Source organism: Otolemur garnettii, unplaced genomic scaffold (genome assembly GCF_000181295.1).
Source record: "Otolemur garnettii isolate 467f Iridium unplaced genomic scaffold, OtoGar3 scaffold00077, whole genome shotgun sequence".
Lineage (NCBI taxonomy): Eukaryota > Metazoa > Chordata > Mammalia > Primates > Galagidae > Otolemur > Otolemur garnettii.
The window spans coordinates 8471314-8489221 of NW_003852472.1; the positions used below are offsets into that span (position 1 = coordinate 8471314).

General features: G+C 40.2%; 1 protein-coding gene across 4 annotated transcripts in view; it reads right to left on the reverse strand.

Annotated features, from left to right (window-relative positions):
• RABGEF1 (RAB guanine nucleotide exchange factor 1) overlaps window positions 1–17908 on the reverse strand; it is a 63434-nt gene that overhangs the window by 42784 nt on the left and 2742 nt on the right. For 2 of the 4 annotated variants that reach the window (XM_023515717.1, XM_012807895.2), the window contains exon 2: window positions 101–289. In XM_023515717.1, the coding sequence (XP_023371485.1) occupies window positions 101–279 (179 nt within the window). In that variant the 5' untranslated portion in view covers window positions 280–289. Of the gene's footprint in view, window positions 1–100; window positions 365–17908 lie in introns of those variants that run through there. The other 2 variants (XM_023515716.1, XM_023515718.1) reach the window with 2 other exon arrangements.

Consider the following 17908-nt stretch of genomic DNA (forward strand, 5'->3'; position numbering starts at 1 on the left):
AAAAAAAAAAAAAAAGAAAAGAAAGATGTATCTGGTCAAAGACAAGATTATAATATTCAATTATGTCACTATTAAACCACCCCTAGTTAAGTCTTTTTACCGCTCTGCCAGTTCCCAATCCTCCTGAATCTGCTTCTGCCTGGCTTTGTGGTACTCCTCCCTCCAGCACTTGGAGCAGAAACCCTGCCAAGCAGGGTTGCCATAGTAACCACATCCTTTCTTGCATAGGAGCTCTGATTGATCCACATGAATTCCTCGGCGTTCAGACTTAAGGCTCATCTTCCTCCTGCTAAAAAGGAACAAACAAGAAAGTGTTCTTGAAAAACAAGAAGTGTTCTTGAATTCATTATCATTCTTCTAACCAAAAACCAGAAAATGAGTGAGTCCATTATGTTCAAGCCACAAAGGAGAAAAGGAAAGAAGGAAGGAGAGAGGGAGGAAAGAAAAGAGGAAAGGAGAGAAAGAAAGAAGAGAGGAAGGAAGAAAACTTAAATACAGCAAATCCCTGACAGTTATATCAAAGAAAAAACTTATTCCCTGGTTCAAATACAAAGAACACATTTTAAAAGGGCTACGATCATATGTAAAAGTAAGGCCAGAAACTTTTAAAAAACTACAAAACCCTAGAAGAAAATATAGAGGAAAAGCTTCCTGACATTGGATCTGGCAATGACTTCTTGGATATGACATAAAAAAAACAGATCAATGGAACCATGTCAAACTTTAAAACTTTTGCACAGCAAAGCAAACAATCAACACAGTGAAAAGGCAATCTACAGAATGGAGAAATATTTGCAAACCATGTATTAGATAAGGAGTTAATATCCAGAATATAAATTCTTACAACTCAGTAACAAAACCCCCCAAATAATCAAATTTAAAAATGAGGAAAAGACTTGAATAGACAATTGTCCAAAGACCTGCAAATGGCCAACAAACATATAAAAAGATATTCTACAAGCTGGGCCCAGTGCTTTGCACCTATAATTGCAGTTACTTAGGAGGCTGAGGTGGAAGGATCACTTGAGTTCAAGAGCTTGAGACTGCAGTGAGCTATGATTGGGCCACTGTACTACTGCCTGAATGACAGCAAGACCCTGTCTTAAAACAAAACAAAACAAAACAAAACAAAACAACTAATAAATTAGTATCCCCATTTCAAAATTGAGGGAAAAAAACACAAAAAGGTCAGGTTTGTGTCTAAGGTCATACAAGTTTGAGCTAAAACTTGAAATAATATCTTAACAAGTTCCAAGTTGGCTTGGTGCCCATAGCACAGTGGTTAGGGTGCTGGCCACATGCACCAAGGCTGGCGGGTTTGAACCTGGCTGGGCCCGCCAAACAACAATGACAACTGCAACAAAAAACAGCCAGGCGTTGTGGCAGGTGCCTGTAGTCCCAGCTACTTGCAAGGCTGAGGCAAGAGAATCACTGAAGCCCAAGAGTTTGAGGTTGCTGTGAGCTGTGATGCCATGGCATTTTATCAAGGGGCGACATAGTTCTGTCTCAAAACAAACAAACAAACAAAAAAACAAGTTCCAAAGTCAGTTTTCTTTTCTACTATATCATATTTACGCTCATTTGTTCATAGCACCACAACTGTATGGTACATTGCTATGCAACAATTTCCATTCAAAATGAAATCACATGGTCCTCATTCTTTTTCACATAAACAAACTGCCAAACAAGCACAGAAAAAAGCAGCACTACAGTGAGATCTGTTCAACAAGCTTAAATATGCAGACAGAATTAAGCCCTACACCTTGGGGATCCTAACATTAATTCAACTTGATCATTTACTAAGTGCCAACTGTGTCCAGAGAACTGAGCTAGATGCCACTGGTGATGCAACTGATAGAACTTGTCCTTGCCCTCATGAAGCTCATAACCAAATATAGGCAGACTGAAAAATGAAGAAAGAGAAAGTGTTTGAGTAAATAGGGAGGCAGGAGTGGGGAAAGAAGGCACGGTAAGATACTTGTGAAAAATGTTCTTCCTGTCCAGTGTGTCCTGCCTCTTCATGTTGTCTTTCTAAGACCCTTCAAGGTTCAACTCATCCCCACCCCCAAGTGGTCTCCTCCTATGCAACTGCTAAGAGACAAGAAAACAAATGTAGAACATACATAATGTGTTGTAAACAGGAGGTAAACTGAAAATGTTGGGTGCAAAGTGAAATTATGATGATTTTTTAAAACTTCAGGCTATAGAGTCTGGATTGAAGTACCCTGAAAACTTCTAGAAGCTAGGCACGGTGGTTCACGCCTGTAATCCTAGCACTCTGGAAACCAAGGCAGGTGGTTTGCTTGAGCTCAGGAGTTCGAGCTGTAGTCCCAGCTACTTGGGAGGCTGAGGCAAGAGGATTGCCTAAGCCAGGAGTCCTCAAACTACGGCCCGTGGGCCACATGCAGTCTGCCTAGGACATTTAACTGACCCGCCGGGTGTTTTTGCCCCTGCTGCCTGTCCCTCCAACAGTCTGAGGGACAGTGAACTGGCCCCCTGTTTAAAAGTTTGAAGACCCCTGGCCTAAGCCCAAGAGATTGAGGTTGCTATGAGCTATGACACCACAGAACTCTATTCAGGAAAGCTCCTGAAAAGGGGAAAGCATAAGGTCTCTATTTTAAGCATAAAACTTGAGAGATGGAGTTCTATCTTCTAGCATGATGATGTGAGTAAGGCAATAAACCCTCTCTTTCAAAAGCAACTACCATGATGGACAAAACTTCCACTTTCTGCTGACCAGTTAATGTTTGGGCCAATGAAGGCACTCAAATGTCAGTGCCCTCCTCCCTCCTCCACTTTTTGCAAGGCTCTCTTGTGTCTCCTCTGTGTTGTAGCACAGGCTCTTCCGGTCACAGCAGAAGCCTAACTGGTTAGAGGTGTTTGAAGACAATCTCAATCTTTGAACAAACAATACTCTTTGGGTAAATATTAAGGTATGCAGACTCCTAGAAGAATGGCAGGCATAAAATAAAGACAAGGAAGAAAAACTGAGCAGAAACATCAGTGGCTGCAGTTGTCAAGGAAAGAAATGTTGCAGGTTTCTTTCAGCTATAAAACCTGGACAGTACACAGGGAGCACCACTTTTGAGGATTCTGAAAAGCAAAAGGAGAATTGGGCAAGAAGACCAGAATTTAAAGTATCACTGAACCCTCGCTGAGATTATAATTTTTTTCCCTAGCATCATGGAATCAACTCAGAAATGGAAACAGAGAGAGAGAGAGAGTTCCTTTAGTTTGGGCTCAAGGCATGAGAAAGGGAATTCCTAACATTCAGAGAGAATATGGGGATTCTTCCATTTTACTGTCTTTCTCCCTTCTCTTGAGATATAGTGCCCAAGCAACCATGCAGTGTATCTGCAGCAAAGACTAGAATGAGAGACTTCAGGAGCCAAACTCTAAGCAAGGAGAACTATTGATTTTTCCCTCACTCTCTATCCTCCAACTGCTTAGCCTCAAATACATAGACAGCAGTGGAAGTACATGGCTGAGTGACATGACTACATTTACAGTTTTCTGGATACAGGAAAGAAAAGATGAGCCTCTACGGAACAAAAGAAAATGGCTGAGAATAAAAACTCAAGAAGGGGCTCAGCGCCTGTGGCTCAAGCAACTAAGGCACCAGCATACACCTGAGCTGGCAGGTTCGAATCCAGCCTGGGCCCGCCAAACAATGATGGCTACGACCAAAAAAAAAGCCAGGCATTCTGGCTGGCGCCTGTGGTCCTAGCTACTTGGGAGGCAGAGGCAGGAGACTCGCTTGAGACCAGGAGTTGGAGGTTGCTAAGAGTTGTGATGCCATGGCACTCTACCTAGGGGGACAGCTTGAGGCTCTGTCTCAAAAATAAAATAAAATAAAATAAAAACTCAAGAAGGCAATTTCTGGACTCACCCCTAAGCTGTGCATGTGTGGATCTGATGCTATACCATATCAAGGATTTTTATTTATTTATTTTTTATTTTTTTCTGGATGTCACCCTGGGTAGCGTGTCATGGCGTTATAGCTCACACCAACCTCAAACTCTTGAGCTTAAGTGATTCTTTTGCCTTAGCCTCCTCAATCTCTTGACTCAGTTTTTTCTATTTTTCTTTTCTTTTTTTTTGAGACAGAGTTTGACTATGTTGCCCTCAGTAGAGTGCTATGTATGGCATCATAGCTCACAGCAACTTCAAAATCTTGGTCTTAAGTGGTTCTCTTGCCTCAGCCTCCCAAGTAGCTGGGACCACAGGCGCCCACCACAACACCCAGTTATTTTTTTTGGTTGCAGCCATCATTGTTTGGCTGGCCCAGGCTGGATTCGAACCCGCCACCTTAGGTGTATGTGGCTGGCACCTTAGCCACTTGAGCCACAGGCACCAAGCCTCCCCTTTAGTTTTGAGAGACTTCCTCTTGGCTCCCAAGAGGAGGGATTCCCTGATGGTGACACACAGCCACCTTGGCACAAATGCCTTGAGGTATGAAAAAACTAATTTGTTTTTATGTCCTATTCTCCCTCTGCCTTCAGCATAGTCTTATAACTCCCTTAAACCCAGTCACCTTTTGGCACCTGACCCCAAATAATGGTTACCAGTATGTCAAGGAATCTGGACTTTTCCAATACTTTATACCACTGAGATGGCATCCCTTAAAAGAGCAGCAGTTCCACTTGTAGACTGTTGGATCTTTAGATAAATTCTGCCATTTTCATTTCCTGAAAGTCAGGGTCAGCTTGTAAAAAGTTGTTAAACAACGTGCTAAATATGAAATGTCAACCTTCACTCTAAACATTTCCTGTTCAGAGCATCAAATGAAGACTTCATTGGGTTTTATAGTGGCTTCCTGATTTTTCGTAGACCACTGAAGAAGAGAGTTTGAAAGTTGTTGTATACGGTTAATGATCGTCTGCCTATGTCCTGCCTAAAATGCCATGATTGTTTATGAAAAGTATCTTTATACATCAATGTACAATGTTATGATTTAATAAAAAATAATTAATTTAAAAAAAAGAAAAGTATCTTTAATAAAGCTGGGCAATTGGCTAGGAAAAAATAAAGTAAATAGGACAGTGAGGTATTTTATTACATTTAGAAATAATACTAACAAAGAATTTATAAATCTTTAATGGCTATGCAGGACAAGAATATGAGTACAGCATTCATAAAAAGTGACTTGAGACAGAAATGGGATGCCAAAGTGTACGTGCATTTAAAATTTTGACATATGACTACCAAACTAACCTGATCTAAAAGGTTGTACCTATTTATAAGTGCCCACATACAGTGCATGAGAGAACCTATTTTCCCACATCCTCAAAAATACAGTGTTATTAAATTTTTCCCAAACTGACAGGCAAAGAGAAATCATTATTTGTTTTAATGTGCATTTTCCTAAGAAGGTTAACTTATTGTCCATGTTATTTCCTCATTTTTCTACATCATTAATATTTTTCCTTTGATTTAGAGCTATACTTTTAAAAACATCTTTTAGTACTCAACTTCATATGTTATAAAAAAAACATAGTTAAGACTTAGCATCAAATCTGTAATTAGAGTTTCACCAACTTTCATTTAATTAAATATACTGCTTCCAAAATGAACTTGAATGTCACAGAGAGAATTGCTGTCAGAGTTTCAATGTTAAATTTGACAAAACAAAGTATCCAAACACCAGTCTGCCCAAATAATTCCAAGCGATAATCAACCCAATGGAATACAATGTAGAGTTTATAGTGGTGGAATGAGCAGAGCCAGCAGTGCAACATTCTTAAGGAATAAGGTCCAGGCAACAATCTTCTATTGTACTAAATCACACCCTTTTCAGTTAAGCAAAATTATAACTCTAATCTTAGCATGTCATTATCCAAACTAACAGCCTAAAATTACATGAAACATAATCTGGCTAGTCTAGTCTATTTTGTCCCATTCTCTACCCCTCTTCTGGAAAAGTAGCCAATTGCCCAAATGGTTAATTTATCTGACAAATAACTGATCAAAAATAATTTCTCTTAACTCTACCTAAAGTAATGGCAAATTGTAATATGTAACATGGTTTCTACTATTAAAGGTTTGATTTTTTTTAATGGTTAAATTTTAGTTTTAGCTCTGCTGCAGCCACTCTTTGAACTATTTGCTGTTGAGCAAAGTGATACACACATACACCACACACAAAAAGAGAAATATAAAAGGCAACTGCCTGGGTTGAAAGTGTATTTATTCGGATTTGTTAGATGGAACAATCAAATAAATATTTATATTATGTTTTGAGCTTTTGAGAAGTGCCTATATCTAAAACATAAGATTAAATGATAGCTGAGCTGGACTAGCAATGATACTAAAAAAGAGCTACCAAAAGACTAAAACAAAATCAAAATCCGTATCAACCACATTACTTCTGAGTCTGACTGTTAGACATAAAAAACTCAGGCTGATATACTATTTGAAAAACTGGCCAAGTATGGTAGCTTAGGCCTGTAATCCCAGAACTTTGAGAGGCCAGGGCAAGAGGACTGGTACACCCAGGAGTTTGAGACCAGCCTGGGCAACATAGCAAGACTCTGTCTTTTCATGCCTATAGTCTCAGCTCTTCAGGAAGGTGAGGTGGAAGGATTGTTTTTGAGCTAAGGAATCTGAGGCTTCAGAGACCTTTGATTGTACTACACTCCAGCCTGGAGGACAGAGCAAGACCTAGTCTCAAGGAAGGGAGGGAAGGAAGGGAGCAGGAAGGAAAGAGGGGAGGAGAGGGAAGAAGAGATGGAAGAAGAAAGGGAAAAGAGAGGGAAAGGAAAGGAAAAGAAAGAACAGGAAAACTGAAACCTGAGAACACCATAACAAAGTGATACAATCAAAAACAGTAAAAATTTTTAATAAAAAGCAATTTGCATGACTTACTGAAACTCTGGTTACTGATAAGCATATTTCCCTGAATATTAAATATATTCATAAGATGAGATAAAGCACTCTACTCTAGCTTTCAACAAAATGAACATTACTTAAATAGTATGAAGTAATGAAAATTTAAGCCAATGAAACTCCAGAACCTTTCAATAGCTCCAAAATCATCCCACCTGTTGTGGATTGAATTGTGTCCCCTTCAAAATATAGGCTGAAGACTCAGTGCCAATAGCTCAGTGGTTAAGGCGCTGGACACATACACCAAAGCTGGCAGGTTCGAACCTGACCTGGACCTGCTAAACAACAATGACAACTGCAACACAAAAAACATATGGGCATTGTGGCAAGCACCTGTACTTGGGAGGATGAGGCACGAGAATCACTTAAGCCCAAGAATTTGAGGTTGCTGCAAGCTGTAACGCCATGGCACTCTACCAAGGGGCGACATAGTTGAGACTGTCTCAAAAATAGGCTGAAGTGCTAATCCCATTACATGTGAATGACATATTATTAATATTTAGAAATAAGCCCTTTGCAGATGCAATTAGTTAAAGATGAGCTCCTACTGGATTAGGGTGAGCCCTGAATCTAATGACAGGTATCAATCAGAAGGCCATCAGAGGTATTCAGATATGCAGACACAGGGAAGAAGGCCATGTGGCCAGGTAGGCAGAGAACGAAGTGACAGAGCTGCAAGCCAAGAAATGCCAAGGATTGTCAGCAACCATCTTCCCCAGAGGGAGCATGGCCCTAAACGATACCTTGATTTCTAGCCTCTAGACATATGAAAAAATAAATTTGTGGGGGTTTTTTTGCAGTTTTTGGCTGGGGATGGGTTTGTACCCACCACCTCCAACATATGGGGCCGGCGCCTTACAAATTTCTGTTGTTTTAAGCCATCCAGCTTGTGGCACAGGCATACCTCTTCACAGATACTACACTTTTTACAAATTGAAGAATTGTGGTACCATCATGTGAAGCAGGTCCTATGAGTGCCATTTTTCCAACACCAAGTACTCATTTCATGCCTGTGTCACATTTTTATAATTCTTGTACTATTTCAAACTTTTCTGTTATTATTATTATATCTGTTATGATGATCTGTGATCTTTGATGTTATAACTATAGTCATTTTGAGGCACCAGGAGCAGCACCCATATAATATGGCAAACTTAATCCATAGATGTCTGTGTGCTAAGTGCTCCACCAATCGGCCTTTGCTCTATCTCATTCCTTCTCAGCAGGCCTTCCTATCCCTAAGATATAATATTGAAATTAGGGCAACTGTTGACCAGTTTGATGGAAGTATTTCAGATTGCATGTGAAAACCCCACACTGTACCCCAGAAGTGCATTAATGTACATAGTTACCATTCAATAAAAAAATAAAATAAATAAAAAAAGAAATTAGGGCAATTGATAACACTATAATGGCCTGTTAAGTGTTCAAGTGAAAGGAAGAGGCACATGTCTCTCTGTTGAAATAAAAAGCTAGAAATGATTTAGTGAGAAAGGCATATCAAAAATTAAGATAGGCTGAAAGCTAGACCTCTCATGCCAAAATACTTAGCAAAGTTATGAACGCATAGGAAAAGTTCTTAAAAGAAATTGAAGCGCTATTCCACTGAACACATGAAAGTGAAATGGCTGCATTGCTGACACAGAGAAAGTCTGAGTGGTCAACCCAGCCACAACATTCCCTTAAATCAAAGCCTAATCTAGAGTAATCCAGAACAGGCCCTAACTCTCTTTAATTCTATGAAGGCTGAAAGAGGTAAGGAAGTTGCAGAAGAAAAGCTGGAAGTTAGCAGACACCGGTTTATTGGGTTTAAGAAAAGAAGTAATCTCTATAACATAAAAGTGGAAGGTGAAGCACTGACCGCTGCAAGCTACACAAATTATGGGCCAGATCTAGCTAAAATCACTGAAGGCTGCACTAAATAACAGATTTTCACCATAGACAAACAGCCTTCTATTGGAAATAAGATGCCACCTAGGACTCTCACATAGAGGTGAAGTCAAGAAGTCAATGCCTGACTTCAAAGCTTCAAAGGACAGGGTGACTCTTATTAAAGAAACTGGTGACTTTAAGTTGAAGCCAATGCTCATTTACCATTCTGAAGTCCTTGGGCCTATCAGAATTATGCTAAATCTACTCTGTCTATGCTCCAGAGATGGAATAACAAACCTGAATGATAGCACATCTCTAGCATGGCTGACAAAATATTTTAAGCCCACTGTTGAGAACTAGTGCTCTTGTGGTCTCATCTCACAGCAGTACAAAAAAAAAAAAAACCCCAAACAAATAAACAAACAAAAAAACTAGTGCTCAAAAAGAAAATACTTCCTTTCAAAATATTACTGCTCATAAACAATGCACCTAGTCTTCCAAGAACTCTGAGGCAGCTGTACAAGGAAATGAATGTTGTTTTCATGCCTATTAACACAACATCCACTCTGTAGCCCATAGATGGAATAATTTTGACTTTTAAGTCTTATTATTTAAGGAATACATATTTGTAAGGCAATAGCTGCCATAGTGATTCTCTGAAAGATCTGGGCAAAGTGAACTGAAAATTTTCTGGAAAGTATTTACCATTCTAAATGCCATTAAGAACATTCATGGTTCCTGACGAGGCCAAACTATCAACATAAATATAAGTTTCAGATGTGATGGAAATAGCATACAAAAAAAAAAAAACCCAAAACAAAAAATCCAAACAAACAAAACCCCCCTCAAACTACCAAGAAAAAAAACCCAAGCTAGAAGTAGAGCCTGAAGATGGGCCTAAATTATTGCAATCTCATGATCAAACTTGATGGATAAGGAATTGTTTCTCAGGGATGAATAAAGAAAGTAGTTTATTGAGATGGCATCTACTCCTAGTGAAGACGTGAACACTGTTGATAAAAGTGAAAGTGATAAACTTAGTTGATAAAGCAGCAGCAAGGTTTGAGAGGACTTCTCTGACAGAAGTTCTACTGTGGGTTAAAATGCTATCAAACAGTATCATGTACTGTACTAAAACCTTCTGTGAAAGGAAGAGTCAACTGGTACAGCAAACTTCATTGCTGTTTTAAGACGCTGTCACAGCCACCCCAACCTTCAGCAATCACCATCATGGAAAGTCAGCAACAACATTAAGATAAGACCATCGACCAGCAAATGACAATTCACTAAAGGCTCAGATTAACTGTCAGCATTTTTTAACAATAAAGTATTTTTAAATTAAGGTACGAGGCCAGACTCAGTGGTTCACGCCTATAATCCTAGCACTCTGGGAGGCCGAAGCAGGGGGATTGCTTGAGCTCAGGATTTCAAGACCAACCTGAGCAAAAGCAAGATCCCTGTCTCTACTAAAAACAGAAAAACTGAGGCAAGAGGATTGCTTGAACCCAAGAGTTTGAGGTGGTTGTGAGCTACAACGACACGGCACTCTCCCCAGAGCAGCAGCTTGAGACTCTGTCTCAAAAAATAAATTAATTAATTAAGGTATGTACCTCGTTTGTTAGACATAATGCTACCACACTTCATAGATTATAGTGTAAAGAGAACTTTTATATGTGCTGGAAAACCAAAAAATTCATGTCACTTGCTGTATTTCTGCAGTATGCCTGTCATTTTTTTTTTTTTGCAGTTTTTGGCCAGGGCTGGGTCTGAACCCGCCACCTCTGGCATATGTGGCCAGCACCCTACTCCTTTGAGCCACAGGCGCTGCCCCCAATGCCTGTCATTTTTTATGATGGCCCTAGGAAACAAATACACTATCCAGTCAGAATGTTGTAAACTTTACAAATAATTAAAAGAGATGAGTTTTCCAAAAATTGACAAAGAACTCTGGATTCACAGCATCACTTGTTCTTTATAAACACAGCGATCATATAACCCAATTAGTAACAGGCCTAGCCTATGCCAGTTATCCTGGCATAAAAGTACCCCTCTTTGATTCTTAAAAGTGGCCTCTTTTGGATAACAGGTTGCATGGTCATCATACTTATGAACATACCTAGAATATCCTTCCTGTTTGTTCATTTTCAAATAACATCTGACTCCATTTTCCCCCCGACAAAATAATTCTCTCTAGTTCCTACAGCACTTTATAAATACAGCTATTATAACTCTCATTGTTATAATTGTTCTTTTACAATTACTTGCTCACATGCCCACTCCATGTTCACAGGCACTAAGCACAGTGCCAGAAGAGCAGGTACTCAAAAAATGTCTTCTAAAGTACCTGCAGAGACAAAGTTTCTTTCACTTTTGTCCCTTATATACTCCCCAGGGTCCAGTGAAGGTAAGAGTAAAATATTAAATAGCAAACAATTAACTTATAAACATGGGGGCAGCGCCTGTGGCTCAGTGGGTAGGAGGTTGGCCCCATATATTGAGGGTGGTGGGTTCAATCCCAGCACTGGCCAAACTGCAACGAAAAAATAGCCATACGTTGTGGCAGGCACCTGTAGTCCCAGCTACTCGGGAGGCTGAGGCAAGAGAATAGCCTAAGCCCAAGAGCTGGAGGTTGCTGTGAGCTGTGATGCCATAGCACTCTACTAAGGGCAACAAAGTGAGACTCTGTCCCTACCAAAAAATAATAATAATAATAATATACATACATATGTATGAAAAAAAAAAACCTTACAAAGCAGTTCTCAAACTTTAGCACATATCAATACCATTCAGCGGACTTGTTAAAGCACAGAGTACTGGGTCTCTGCAGAGTTTCTGGTTCAGTAGATTTGCGGAAGCACCTGAGAATGTAACAAGTTCCCAGGTGACATTGCTGGAAACCACCTTTGAGAACCAGTGCTATAAAGAAAGCACCACAATTGTGAAAAGATTCATTTCTTCTCATGACTTCATTCCTAGTGGGAGATTCCCTTTTCTGAATATGATAGAGCAGCTTGTGACAGACCAACACTTCTGCTGAGAACTAGGAAAACTAGATACATTTTTAAAATCTTTGTTTAAAGGTATTACCTACTGAAACAACCAAATCTAGATGGGTCTAAATTCTGAAAAGAGGAAGGAACTATAGAGAAATGAAATGATAGTCTACGGCCATGGTTTCCCCAAGTACATTTGCTGATTCTCAAGTAAAAGGCTAATAAGAAGCCACACTTTGCTAAGGCAGAGGAACCATGAGAAAGAGCTTTTGGAGCAGATGAATTAAATCAAGACTTTCAGGGGTCCTCAAACTTTTTAAACAGGGACCAGTTCACTGTCCCTCAGACCGTTGGAGGGCTGGACTGCAGGCCCTGGGACGAGTCAGCCACTAAGCAGGACAGGCAGCGGCAGCAAAAACACCCCGTGGGCCAGATAAATGTCCTCAGTGCGCCGCATGTGGCCCGTGGATGCCTGCTTTAAGAGTCTGGCTGGGCCAGGTGGCTCATTCCTGTAATCCTAGCATTCTAGGAGGCTGAGTTGAGTGGACTGCTCGAGCTCAGGAGTTTGAGACCAGCCTGAGCAAGAGTGAGACCTCATCTCTACTAAAAATAGAAAAACTGAGGTAGGGGTCTTGCTCTTCCTCAGGCTGGTCTCAAACTCATGAGCTCAAGCAATCCTTAGCCTCCCAGAGGGCTAGGATTACAGGCATGAGCCACTGCACCTGGCCCTGAACCCTTTTTTAAAGTATTTTTTTATTTTTTATTTTTTTAGAGACAGTCTCACTTTATTGCCCACCGCAGAGTGCCGTGGTGTCACACAACTCACAGCAACCTTCAACTCCTGGGCTTAGGCGATTCTCTTGCCTCAGCCTCCGAAGTAGCTGGGACTATAGGCGGCTACCACAACACTCAGCTATTTTTTGTTGCAGTTTGGCTGGGGCTGGGTTTGAACCCACCACCCTCAGTATATGGCGCCAGCGCCCTACCAGCTGAGTTATAGGTGCCACCCTTTTTAAAGTATTTTAAAAGTATTTTTAGTAGAGATAAGGTCTCGCTCTTGCTCAGGCTAGTCTCAAACTCATGAGCTCAAGCAAGCCTTAGCTTCCCAGAGTGCTAGAATTACAGGCATGAGCCACTGTACCCAGCCCTAAACCCTTTTTTAAAGTATTTTCTAGTTTTCAGATTCTTCTCCAAATACAGGTAAATCATTCATTGAAGAATGAAATTGAAATCTTTGCATTCCACTGACCTAATGGCAGAATCACTATCATAACCATTTTTGGCTATGTTTAGGACTACAACTGGTTGGGCCTGGAATCCTACCAGCTGATCACTTTTTCTGTGAGAATCTATAACTTTTAACTTCAAAAGAATCCCAACTTATTTCTCAAGCACCATTTTATGTGTATATGTATTATGTGTATATCAATATTATATATATAATAGTGCTTGAAAAATACATTCATCTATTTTTAACTTATTCAGTTACTAGACTGAAATACTGAAATGGCAAAAATTCTTTAAGGAGACAACCTATAAGTACTCTGATAGGTAACAAATACTGTATTACTTATTTCTTCCAAAAATGTCTAAAAACAGAAGCTCTTAGTAGAAAATTGTTAACAGTCTCCTTAATACGGCTGATATTTAAAGGACTTAAACACTGAATTTCAATATCGTCTCTATCATAAAAACATCTTTTTTCCTGAGCTTGGTAACATCATAAGGAGGTTTTGTAAAAGCATCAGCAGTTAAGGTATGGGTATGAAAGTATTTTGCCAACTTACTGTTTCTCATAAATAGTATTAAAGTGTGTTGATTCATAACCATACTACATTTTAAACTGTAGAAAAAATCTAAATGCTTATCATACTACAACCCCAATTGAAATGGCTAATAAATTTACCCAAATATAATCTAGAAGCTGAGCATATTATCTCTTGAGATACCAACTATGACAAATTTTAGACATCTTATTTTATTAAGCTATAGTTTTATATTTTACAATTTTTTAAAAGATGGGGTCGTGCTGTGTTGCCCAATCGCAGCTTACTGCAGCCTTAACTCCTGCCCCCAGTAATCCTACCTCAGCCCCCAGAGCACCTGAGTCTGGCTGTGTTTTTTGTTTTTTATACTTATTTGTGTTCTTCTTATAATATCCTATTCAAAACTTTGGTCACTAGCCCTGCTCATTTTTCAGGAACACATTTAAAAAACAATGTCAAAAGCTTTATGGAAATGCAATTAAGGAACCACAACATTACATAACTATATTTAGGCAAGGACAGTTCCACCCACTGTTTACTGAGTAAAGATGAATAAGAATGTTTTCCCTTTATTAGCATAATCCCTGGCCTGTGCTAGTATGTGATAAATTTGAACTATTATTTTTTTTGAAAGGACATCTTTACTTTGAGCCAAATACAGACAAATTACTAGACATTTCATGTAAGATAAGTGGATTTGGTCCCATTTTAAAAATAAATTACAGGCTGTGTGTAATGGCTCACACCTGTAATCTTATTAGCACTTTGGGAAGCCAAGGCGGAAAGGCTGCTTGAGGCCAGAACTTGGAGAGCAAAGTCAGCAACAGTGAGATCTCATCTTTTCAAAAAAACAGAAAAATTAGGGCTTGAAGTGATAGCAGAGGAACCCAGTGCTGCTGTTCCTGATGAGAAGCCACTTCTTGAGGGTGATGAGGATGCATCTCGCATGGAAGAAGTAGATTAGGAGTTTTTATTTAGAAACGTTTTTATAGTGTCCCCATGGTTCCCACAGCAGCCTTGAGTGGCCCTGTCCCACTTGGCTTCCTGTGCTGATGTCTAGTTTTTTTTCTTTTCTTCCCTGTCCTTGTGTCTGAGGCAGGAAACACAGACTTCAAGCCCTATCCCTTCCCTAATCTGACCACAGGGATTGGATGTTGCACATTGTGTTTTTCTGTTTATTTTGTTCTGGAATTAAAGTACGCAGAATAAAGAAGGTGGTGGCACCCATAGCTCAGTGGGCAGGGCATGGGCCACATACACCAAGGCTGGTGAACCCGACTTGAGCCAGCTAAAACAATGGCAACAGGCTCAGCACCTGTGGCTCAAGTGGCTAAGGCGCCAGCCACATACACCTAAGGTGGTGGGTTCGAATCCAGCCCGGGCCTGCCAAACAACAATGATGGCTGCAACCAAAAAACAGCCAGGCATTGTGGCGGGCGCCTGTGGTCTCAGCTACTTGAGAGGCTGAGGCAGGAGGCTCACTTTAGCCCAAGAGTTGGACGTTCCTGTGAGCTGTGATGCCACAGCACTCTACCCAGGGTGACAGCTTGAGGCTCTGTCTCAAAACAAACAAACAAACAATGGCAACAAAAAAATAGCCAGGCAGGTGCCTACAGTCCCAGCTACTTGGGAGGTTGAGGCAAGAGAATTGCTGAGCCCAAGAATTTGAGGTTGCTGTGAGCTGTGATGCCACAGCACTGTACCGAGGGCGACAAAGCAAGACTCTGTCTCAAAAAAAAATTATCCAGGTGTGGTGGTACATGCCTGTAATCTGACCTACTCAGGAGACTGAGGCAGGAGGACGGCTTGAGCATACAAGTTTTAAGTTGCAGTGAGCTGTGATGATGCCATTACACTCTAGCCTGGAGAACAGAGAGTGAGACTCTGCCCTGTCTCCTCAAAAAAACAAAACAAAGTTATGTGCATGAGCTTTTCAAGCCAATGCTCTCTGGGCTAGAGTTCATATCCCAAAAACTTTTTTCTGGAAATGAATCTCAGGTCTGTTACTTGGTATTCCCTCCACCCATCTCTGTGTGCAGGTGAAGTGGTTTTTATTCACATCTGTGCCCTTGTGAGATTCTTCCATTTTTACATTTCCCTACTCATGATAAAGCGTGCCTGTTAAAACATGGCTTTGTGATTAATCAACAATATAAAATAGATGTACTTGAAGAATCTGTCAAGAAGCACAAACTCAAGCCTCACTGATAATAAATTCATTACCAAAGGGCTAATGAGAAAGTATTTAAGGAAGGTAGTCTGAAGAACGTGCAATCTACCTACTTATCTAGATAATCTAAAACATATCCTTAAATTAAATCAATCTAGAGATCTAAGTACTTGGATCACATTATTTTGCTAGCACCAGAACTGCTTTTACTGAATTATGTTTTGACTTTATGTCACCAACCTACACAATAAGGCAAGGAGGAATTTAACTAAAACATAAAGTAAAACTCAACACACAACCCTTTGGAATGCATGCTGTATTTACCCAAGGATGTAGATGAGGAGTTTCTTACCACAAGGAGTCTTTGAGAATCCAGAGGAGAAACTGGTATCTTTTATCACATGTCACCGAACCATGTAATTGACATTTCTCTCTGAATTGGCTCTTAAAAAGCAAAGCCAACTTTATATGGCTCTCTAGCAAACAATTAAGACTTTAGTCCAAGTACTCTGTGTACAGAGCTCATTCCTGTTTCTACCTCAGTTTTTCAGTCGCAGTTTTGAATTCATCACCCACTTATCTCTGTATGTTACCAACAGCATGTTGTATGTATCTGTGTAAGTCATTATGAATCCTTTCTGGGACAAGATGTGGCCTAAGTAAATGATATGCTCCACTTAAAAAATTATAGCATAAGCCTGGCAAGGTGGGTCACACCTATAATCCTAGTAATCTGGGAGGTTGAGGCAGGAAGATACCTTGAGCTCAGGGGTTCAAGACCAGCCTGAACAAAAACCAGACCCCAACTCTACTAAAAATAGAAAAATTAGCCAGGTGTCATGGTGGTACCTATAGTCCCAACTACTCAGGAGGCTAAGGCAGGAGAATTACTTGAACCAAAGAGTTTTGGGGGGTGGGTTTGACACAGAGTCTCACTTTGTCGCCCTCAGTAAAGTGCTGTCGCATCACAGCTCACAGCAACCTCAAACTCTTGGGCCCAAACAATCCTTTTGCTTCAACCTCCCAAGTAGCTGGTACTACAGGTGTCCGCCACAAGGCTGGCTATTGTTTTAGAGACAAGGTCTCACTCTAGCTTAGGCTGGTCTGTAACCTCTGAGCTCAGGCAATCCACCCAGAATGCTAGGATTACAGGCATGAGCCACCTGGCCCAGCTTGAACCAAAGAGTTTGAGGTTGCTGTGAGCCAGGCTGACACCATGGCACACTAGCCTGGGACAAGGGAGTGAGACTGTGTCTTAGAAAATAAAAATATATAGAACAATAAGAAGACATTTTCTTCAATTAATAAACATTTTATGAGCTCAATTTCTAAAGGCATTTTCTTTTCTGTTTAAAACTGCCTTCTAAAGGAAAATTGAAAGTACTCTAGAAAACATTATGCCTAAAATTAGAAAATTCTAACAGAGGAACTACCAAAATAAAACACTTTCATTATATATTTTTAACTATGGAACATATAGAAAATTATAAATATGTCCCTATGTAAAAATCCCCCCAAAGCCATTTTTAATTTTAAAATACATAAATGCAGTTACAGTTGAATAAATATACACATACTAGTTTCAAAAGTGGTTCTCAAGATTTTTATACTGGGCAGTGCCCACAGCTCAGCAGATAGGGCACTGGCCACATACACTGAGGCTGGCAGGTTTGAACCCAGCCCAGGCCTGCTAAACAAGAATGGCAACAACGACGACAAAATAGCTGGGCCTTATGGTGGGCACCTGTAGTCCCAGCTACTTGGGAGGGTGAGGCGAGAGAATAGCTTAAGTCTAAGAGTTTGAGGTTGCTGTGAGCTCTCTACCCAGGGCAACAGCTTGAGACTCTGTCTCAAAAAAAACCAAAAAAGATTCTTGTACCACTCCTTATGAGTTGTTCTGTGCCTAGAATAGAGGATACTGCCAACCATTCCTCAAGGTGAGACAGCACAAAATTTAGCATCCCCAAAATTCTTGCTAAATTCCTGCTTTAGGATTTCAGCAATCTCCTTACTGTGACTTGGGGAAAATAAAAAGGTTAATATTCCTTCAAGGAAAAAAAAAAAACTTCTTCAGTGTATATAATATTTTACCCATTCGTGAACAAATATTTTCTGATCATAGGGCGCCAGCCCCATATGCTGGAGGTGGCGGGTTCAAATCCAGCCCTGGCCAAAAACTGCAAATATTTTCTGATCATAACTTCTGACTTTTTTTTTTTTTT